Genomic DNA, 8930 nt, shown 5'->3' on the forward strand with positions numbered 1-8930 from the left:
GGGACAGGGAGGGAGGAAAGCGGGGCGGCAGGCGGCGGGACAGCGTGGGTGCTGGCGTGCATAGGAGTGAGGGCAAAAGAAGGAGGCAGTTTCTTTGGGAAAAGGAGGAAGTTTACCTCAGGGTCAAGTATTCTAAGCTACTTAAAGGCGCAGAGAGAGGAACACAAAGCATGCATAAATGCTTATTAACGAAAAATAATTCAAGATCCTCTCAACCCTATCAAAATTGTTAGTAATACTTTTTCAAAAACTGTGTGTGAAAGAAACATATCAAAGTACTTGCTAATACAAATATTTACAGAAGCTGCCCATGCCAGGGCCTTCGTGTTATTACCTGTATCCGTGTCCATACATCATGCCACTTTGGGAGAAGCACATTTTTATAACAGAATTGTTGCCTGGTAATCATATTATAAACTTGAGATTCCTGAAGCATGGCCACATTTACATCAATTCCAGCTTAATACAAAGAAAGGAAATAAGAATTAAATATAACATAACAGAACAATCTAATAACTATAACTCATTTCATAAAAAGAATTAAACTGACCACTTTCTTAAAGTTGGGGTTAAAATGTTAACAACTGAAAAACAAAAAGAAAACTGAGATGAGAGAAGAAATAAAGCAGTCTTATTTCTGTCAAATTTAAGTCACTAAGCTACTATTGTTTAAAACAGTTTGCTGTCTCATTTAACCTTTTCAACAATGCTATCAGGTAGGCACTCACATAATTCCTATTTCACGAATAAAGAAACTGATGTTTGAGAAAAATGAATTTGCCCAAAGTCACACAACTAGTAAATTAGCTTAATTGAGATTCACACCCAGGTCTTGTTTCCCTCATAAAGGCATAGCTGAAGTAACCCCATCTGATGGTTTTCTCTATCCCTTTCTTGAATAGGATGAACAGAATTGGCAACGTTTTGCATATATGCATAGCACTTTGAGTAGTTACTAAAAGATTGCAAAGTTGCTTTTTTCCAGATGTTTTGTTTCATTTCAAGTTTTAATAACAGCGAAGAATATATGCAGTTCCTTTAGCTTTACCAAAACAGAAGATTCTCCCCTTCAGGAGTTTTATATTCAATCTCAGATAATTTAAGGTTTTAAAGTGACCGCTCTCTTGTATCTTCCCATCCAAGTTATACAAGCTACCTTCTTTACTACAGAACATTTAAATAATTTCTTCCTTGAGTTCTATATTGTACTTACCAATTTATTAAGTGCTACTCTAAGTGGAAATTTAGTTATCTTTCTGGTTCTTAGTTATAAAGGTGGTAGATTTAAAATACTAAACACACACATATACACACAAACCAACAAAAACACAAAAACCTCAACAAAACTTAGAAAACCAAAGTTACACACAAAAAAAGGCAATGATGCCCGCCAATCCAAAATGGTTTTAGAGTGAAGCTAACACTAATTTTGAAGTGAAATTCAGCCTTAAACCTAAATGTAAGAACAAAAACTATAAAACTCCTAGAAGAAAACACAGGTATAAATCTTCGTCACCTTGGATTAGGCAATGGTTTCTTATATATGACACTAAAGCATAGCAACCAAAGGAAGAAAAAAAAAACAGATAAATCAGACTTCATAAAAATTTAAAGCTTTTGTTTCAAAGGACACTATCAAGAAAGTGAAAAGAAAACCCACAAAAAGGGAGAAAATATTTATAAATCATATATCTAATAAGGGTCTAGTATCCAGAATACATAACAAACTACAACTCAACAATATAAAGGGAAATAACCCAATTTTTTAAATAGGCAAAGGATCTGAATAGACATTTCTCCAAAGAAGTTATACAAACGGCCAATAAGCACATGAAAAAATGCTAAACATCATTAGTCATTAGGGAAATGCAAATCAAAACCACAATGAAATAACACTTCACACTCACTAGGATAGCTATAAGCAAAAAGAGAACAATACCGACTGTTCGTGAGGATGTGGAGAAACTGATATTCTCATATATTACTAGCAAGGGTGTAAAATGGTGCAGCCTCTTTGGAAAACAGTTTGGCAGTTCCTCAAAAAGTTAAAACATAGAGTTATTATATGACCTAGCAATTCCACTATGTATATATATAGGTCATATAATAACTCTATGTTTTAACAAGAGAAGTGAAAACATAATGTTCACACAAAAACTTGTACATGAATATTCATAGTAGCAATATCCATAATAACCAAGAAGTGAAAACTCAAATGTCCATCAACTGATGAATGGATAAAATGTAGTATAGCAATACAAGTACTGATACATAGTACAACATGGATGAACCTTGAAAACATTATGCTAAATGAAAATATCCAGACACAAAAAGGCCACATGTTGAATGATTCCATTTTTATGAAACATCTAGAATAGGCAAGTCCACAGAGAAAGATTAGTAATTGCCAGGGGCTGGGAGGGGAAATGGGAAGTGAATACAAAGGTGTATGGGGTCTCATTGTGGAGGAATGAAAATATTCTGGAATTATTCAGTGGGGATGGTTGTAAGATCTCGTGAATATACTAAAAACCACTGAAAAGGTGGATCTTATGGTATGGGAATTATATCTCAACTTTTTTCTTTACTTCAGTCTTGAAACTGTGGAAGAGGAGTTTTCCTTGACCCTCTTAGGGTCACTGGCTGGGCCTGAAAAATAAACTGACAAAGATAGATTAAGAGGAGAAAAGCATACAAATTTATTTAATGTTTTATGTGACACAAAAGCCTTCGTAAGAAAATGAGGACCCTAAAAACCTCTGTAAGAAATGAAGAGCCCTCCAAGACCATAAGAACTATGTACTTTTATGCTGAGTTTGATGAAGAGTAGACAATACTAGAGGAATAAGACAAGTTTAGGAACACGAGGTAATTGTGGGAAACTGGGGGAAACTGAGCAAGGCCTATTAGGATTCTTCTTGGGGTCCCTTTATCTTCGAAGATAAGGATGCTTTCCTCCAGATATAGGGAGGGCACTTGTCACATGAGGATTTTATGGCCTGCTTCAGGGAAGAAGGGCAAAGTGGGGGAGGTCAGCACCACGGTCAGCCACATCTCTGGACATTCATTGATAGGTAAAATATTCCAATTCAGCCTAAAAGGATAATCTGTGGAAACAATCACCACTCCAGCTGTAGTTTAAATTGTTAGAAACACAGAACTAAATCAGATAACCATAAACTGTATATATACAAATTGTTAAAATGCTCAGTAGAACCTTGTGCTTCCCACAGCTAAAGAGCATACACCACCTTCCTTTCCCTCCCTACGGTGAGAGTTAGTTAGCATGTTAAAAAGCAGAATAAATTAAATATTCGGGAAAATGCTTTCTGAGCGCAAAGATCTACTTCTCAAAAAATGCCTTCTTCGAATTTAGTGAATCACAATTCAGAGGTTAATAACTTCATATCTACTTATGATCATTACATACTTTTCGCCTACTTTTCAATCAACAACACTGCTCATTTAACATCTATAGGAAGAGAGTAATGAAAATGATTCATAATATGTGAGGACCAGAACAAACACTATAAAGTCATGAAAAACAATCTCTTCTAATTCTTAAGTAGCCTCTATTCATTTCTGTAAGGAGGTAATCCAATTCATACTTAAAAGCCTCCTTAAAAACTAACATCTTAAATCAGCAGGCTTAGCAAAGGATTATTCAATAGGACTCTGGAACTGACTGGTTATTTGGAATAAAACCAATCTAGATCTTCATCTCACACAAATGCTAACCCTAATTATAGGTTAAAAAATAAAATAAAATAAATTTTAATTGTACCACAAAAATAATATCAATTCAATTTTGGAGGATTCTTTAAGCATAAAAGCAATGGACATAAATCTAGAGAATAAAATCAAGTGACTATATAAAAATATAAATCTTCTATTTAAAAAGATAAAGGGGGCAATCAAAGTTCTGCAATAGATTATAAGTATATATGTTTAAATATATTTAAAAGTTTATTCGAATTGATTTTTAAAGTACACAAAATCCCAGTAAAAAGTAATCACAATAAATAGGCCAAGAACAAAGGATACAAACACACTCTAAAAAAATTCAAAAGTCCAAACAGAAAATTAAATAGCTAATAAACAGTTGAAAGATGCTCCCTCACAAATAATGCAAGAAATGTAACATACATTAAGATACCACTTTCACTCTATCAAATTAGCAAAGGTGTTACAGTCTAGAATATCCAACGCTAGCAAGGGTCACAAGCAAATATTGCTGATAGTGGTGTAAATTGGCACGCCTTTTCAAGAAAGTATTTTAGCAAGATGTTTCGAGGGTCTTAAATATGTTTTAGCTTTTGACCTAATAAATCCATTTCTTTTTTTTATTTTTAATTAAATTTTTAAATTTTATAAAAAGACAATCTACTTCAAGTAAAAAAAATTTCACAGATCAGCTACTACTTTAGGTTCTAACAGTGTCTTAAGCTGAGAAACACATGCTGCACAAAATATAAGCTTACTGAGATGGGTAATTAAAAGACCAGGTGGTTGGTAACAGTATACTCAAACCCCGATCATAGTAAAACCAGTATAAAAACCATGAAGGCATTCCTTGAACATTTATAAATCCATTTCTGAGAATTTATCTTTTAAAAAATCCAAATGCAATAACAAATTTATACACAAAAATGTTTGCAAAGTGTCATCTACAATTAAAAACTAGAAAACACCACAAATATCCAACCAAGAGTAGAAACCACAAACATCCAACCAAATGTTTAACTCAGAAACATTAAATGTCTATGGCCATGCTACCCTGAACAAGCCCAATGCTGTCTGATCTCTGAAGCTAAGCAGGGTCCAGCATGGTTAGTACTTGGATGGAAGACCACCTAGGAAGACCAGGTACTGCAGGCTTAAAAAATAAGAGATTGTAAACTGACAAGGTCTTTGCAATCTGAGAGGTCAACCAAGGGTTGCCTCGCATAAAAAGAAAATTAAAAAAAAAAAAATTAAGAAAAATTTAATTTAAAAATGTGGAAAAAGACCAGAAGTGTGCTAAAATGGATCGCCTCTGAAAGGAATAAACGGTGAGTTTTTTCTACTTCTTTATACTTAATTGGATTTGCCAAGTAGTCTAAAATAAACTCACGTTGTTTTTATAATAACATTTTTCAAAAACCTCCAGTGAGAAAGAACTCCCTGCCTTTTGAAGTACTCCATTCAGTTTTTAGGTACCTCTGACTTTTAGAAAGTTCTTCTCTATTTCGATTGTCACTTTGTAGCTATCACTTACATGATATATCAGGTCACACAGAACAAATATCTCCGCAGGTTACCCTTCTCTAAGTCAAGATGTTCCTGTTCCTCTCCTCACTAAAGAAATTTAGACTGCTGATTGAGCTCTATGTAGGAACATTTTTGTATATATTTTCTCTTTCATCCCCACAATCCACAACTCCACTTTAGAGGTTAGCGTTAGCCATCTTGCCCAAGTTCATTCAGATTACAAACAGCCCTCCAAACTTTACTCTGAGCCCTGACTCTAGAAAAGTACCTCCCTGGATACCGACTTCCCTCTCCCTTAAAAAAAAAAAAAAAAAAAAGTTTCAGAAGGAAGAGCAGCACTTTAGAACTAGATCTACGGATCCTGAGACAACCTTAAAGCTGCAGGTAAAGATTATCATAAGTGACAGCATGAGATAGGCAAAAAACGAAGGGACAGGTAAGACAGCACGTGTTTACAAGATAAAATTAACCCCGTGAGTTTCAACTCCCTCCAGTGGAAGTTTGGAAACCTCACTTATTTTTCTGTTGTGCACTTAACGACAAGTAGGTAGATGAAAACTCTTAACACTCCAGGTTTTCTAGATTAGAGCGGAAGTTTCAACCTAGTCCAAAGCCAATTATCTAGCAGAAAGTATCAAATTAGTTCACCTAAGGCATTATATTTCCAAAAGTAACCTATTCAATGCTGAATGGCGCTTGTATCTTTTGGGGTTTTTTGTTTGTTTGTTTTTGAAATGGGAATTTAACGGCTCCAGGTCTATTCTATAGGGCCGGTAGGAGCCAGGATCTTACAAGAGCTGAAGACGTTAGCGATCATTGCATTTCAGTGAACTGTATTATCTGTTCAGCCGCCCGAGTCCTGACAGAACGTACGTTCAGAAGGTGTTGCTCATTTGTTGAATGAATGGGATGCTCCCTTTCCAGTGGCAGCTATGCCTGCCGGTAACGGTCCCCAGGTCTCCCTCCTTTTTTAACCAGGAAACTCGAGGCCGGTGAAGGGCGACGCAGCCCCCAGGGCCGCTTCTCACCCAGTCTAGGCCTCCCTTCCAGTCTCTGTCAAAAGGCTCCATGCTCCTCCCCACTGTGAGCAGCTCCACCAGGCCGCCCCAGGCCGACCCCTCAATGCCGACGCCCATTCGTCGACAATGAAGCTTCTTCCTTTGCGTACAGCCGCGCCACTCCGCAGAGTAACAGGCGGCGCCCGGGAACACTCCCCACTTTTCTAAATATAACCCGCTTGGCACCCGCCCCCTTGGCAGTTGCTGCCGGGTGGTACCTGAGCCGCAGACCAAGCAGCCGGAGAGAACCAGGAGCAGCCGCACTGCCCCACCGCCCCCGGCCCCGCAACCCCAGGACCCGGCACCAACTACTGCCCGAGAGAGCGCCACATTCATTCCTCCCGCCATAGTCGCTTTACGCCGCCGCCTCCTCATGTGCCTCGCCCCAGCAACTAATCCCGAACAGACAGGGCCACCAGCCTATCCACTGCAAGACTTACCCCCTAACACCCAATCGGACAGGCGGAGCTTCAAGCACTCAGTCCTTTGCGGACCCTATAATCCCGCCTCTTAGCAACTGATGCAAGAGGGCGGGAAAAGCAGCTTTCAGCCTATTAGAAAACGGGTCTCACTTTAGCAATGGCGACAGGAAGATCCCACCCCTTAACAACATGCTTCCGTCTTCAGTTTATTTACAACTGGCGCGATTGATGGTAAGTTTAGCCAATAGAAAGTCAGAATGGGCGAGGCCTCCTTGACCAAACTTGATATTTTTGTCGAAACGGAAGTTCTTTCTGTTTTTCTCTTTTCCTTTTGTCACGATCTTTTTGTTATGAGAAATTTATAATTGAGACCTCTTTATAAGTAGGGTCCTGACGGGACAATTTTTTAAAGTAAGTCTATTGAGACTTCCAAAGCCCTAAATGATTTAAAACAGAAGTTACCAAAAAAATTGTGAGAGTTTCATAGGAAGGAATGTATAAATGTTAGCATTTAAATGCAGTCATAGGGATTTTCTTTTGAAAACGAAATGAATATGAGGATTAAGAGAAATTTTTTTATTCCTCACATCTTGTGAGATAAATGTTATCGCCATTTAAGAAGCCAAGGAAGGCTAAGAGGCAAAGGGACCTGCCCACAATTGCGTAATTAGCTGGGCTGGGGTATGGTTCCAACCCAAGTGTTACTGCCTGTGTTCTTTACATGCATCAAGCTGCTTCATCCCATTAAATGATTTCACACAGTGTGGGCCTAGCAGAGTGCCTGGTACATAACAAGTGCTCAGTAAACGTTAGTACAAATTGAAGCATCTTATTTTTTAGAGGATCTAATAGTGATGGGTAGAAACTAGAGATGATGGAACCTACTGTGTTGAGGGGAAATTCAAGGAAGGAGGTAACTGCTGGGGCTGAGCCATGAGCAGGAGAAAAAATTTTATCCTCAGAAAAAGTGTAGGTCACCCTCGTGATAACAATCTCACACACACTCTGTTAGCTGACCTAGAGGGGTCAATATAAACAAATCATGTTGATATTATGTACCCTCGTGTGATGAAAATGGCATTTTAACCTCTGGTTTTCCTTCCCAAAACCCATAAAAGTAATCTAATCATGTGGAAACCGTTAAATTCAGATAGAGGGGCATCCTACAAAATACCTGACTCCTCAAAACTGTCAAGGTCATCAAAAACAAGGAAAGTCTAAGGAACTGTAACACCAAGAGGTGCTTAAGGAGACATGATAAACAAATGTTATATATATATGTACGGGATCCTGGAACAAAAAAATAGGTAAATCTGAAAAAACCATAGACATTTAATTAACAACAATATATCAATATTTGTTCATTCATGGTGGCAAATATACTATACCTTATATATTAGTAATGGAAACTGGATGTGAGGTATTTGGGAACTCTACCACCTTCTCAATATTTTTGTAAATCTAAAACTGTCTTTAAAAATAATTTGTGTATGTACACACGCTTCATTTTCTACTGGGCCCCAAATTCTCACCACTCAGAGCTCACTCTTTGGTTTTGACTAAAGGCCAAGGGGACTGATTCCAACTTTGGAAACGAATTCCAGAAAATTACTGACCACTGACTGCTAAAATGTAAAAATGAGATGTACAGTAATGAGACTCATCATCCAAAAACACATCACACCTTACCATCGAAATGAATTCTATCACTTCACAGTAATCACTCAAGGAGGTTTTAACATCATTTTTTAAATGAGGACACTGCTCAAAAGATACTGAGAATCATCTTCAGAATCTACAGCATACACTGCAATGAATATTATCTGCAGGTGGATCTGACTTATGCAAATAACCAGAAGAACTCAAGCCAACACCAATTAGTAAATAGGGTGAGGAATCTGGATAGCAAATGTGTTTCCGAATTTTTTTGGATTTTAGAAAGGTGATATGGTGTATATACAACATAAAACAACAATCCCAATGGAGTCCGGGACAGTACGCTATAATTGAACAAGTTAGTATTTCTGCAATGATATCTGTGAATAGTTACACTGGGATACACCTAAGTGTAATTTAAAAAACTATAAATAACTTCATGTAAGTTTATGTCAGGTCTGCCACAAAATAAGTTCAGGTCGAATTAGGTTTTGTCAGCAAATGAGTTTTCAAAGACTTGGTTTTCATAGTTTTTATTTTAGGG

At 37.4% G+C, this 8930-nt stretch overlaps 1 protein-coding gene across 5 annotated transcripts in view; it reads right to left on the bottom strand.

Annotated features, from left to right (window-relative positions):
- Nucleotides 1-6812, bottom strand: part of NEMP1 (nuclear envelope integral membrane protein 1) — a 15574-nt gene extending 8762 nt beyond the window's left edge. For 2 of the 5 annotated variants that reach the window (XM_015587082.2, XM_006908927.3), the window contains exons 1-2: nucleotides 6527-6686; nucleotides 335-459 (exon numbers count right to left, since the gene is read on the bottom strand). In XM_015587082.2, coding sequence (XP_015442568.2) covers nucleotides 335-459; nucleotides 6527-6683 — 282 coding nt within the window. In that variant the 5' untranslated portion in view covers nucleotides 6684-6686. Of the gene's footprint in view, nucleotides 1-334; nucleotides 460-6123; nucleotides 6250-6278; nucleotides 6485-6526; nucleotides 6687-6748 lie in introns of those variants that run through there. The other 3 variants (XM_025044723.1, XM_015587080.2, XM_025044724.1) reach the window with 3 other exon arrangements.
- Between the last annotated feature and the right edge of the window lie 2118 nt (nucleotides 6813-8930).

This window comes from Pteropus alecto, unplaced genomic scaffold (assembly GCF_000325575.1).
Source record: "Pteropus alecto unplaced genomic scaffold, ASM32557v1 scaffold433, whole genome shotgun sequence".
NCBI classification, from domain to species: Eukaryota; Metazoa; Chordata; class Mammalia; order Chiroptera; family Pteropodidae; genus Pteropus; species Pteropus alecto.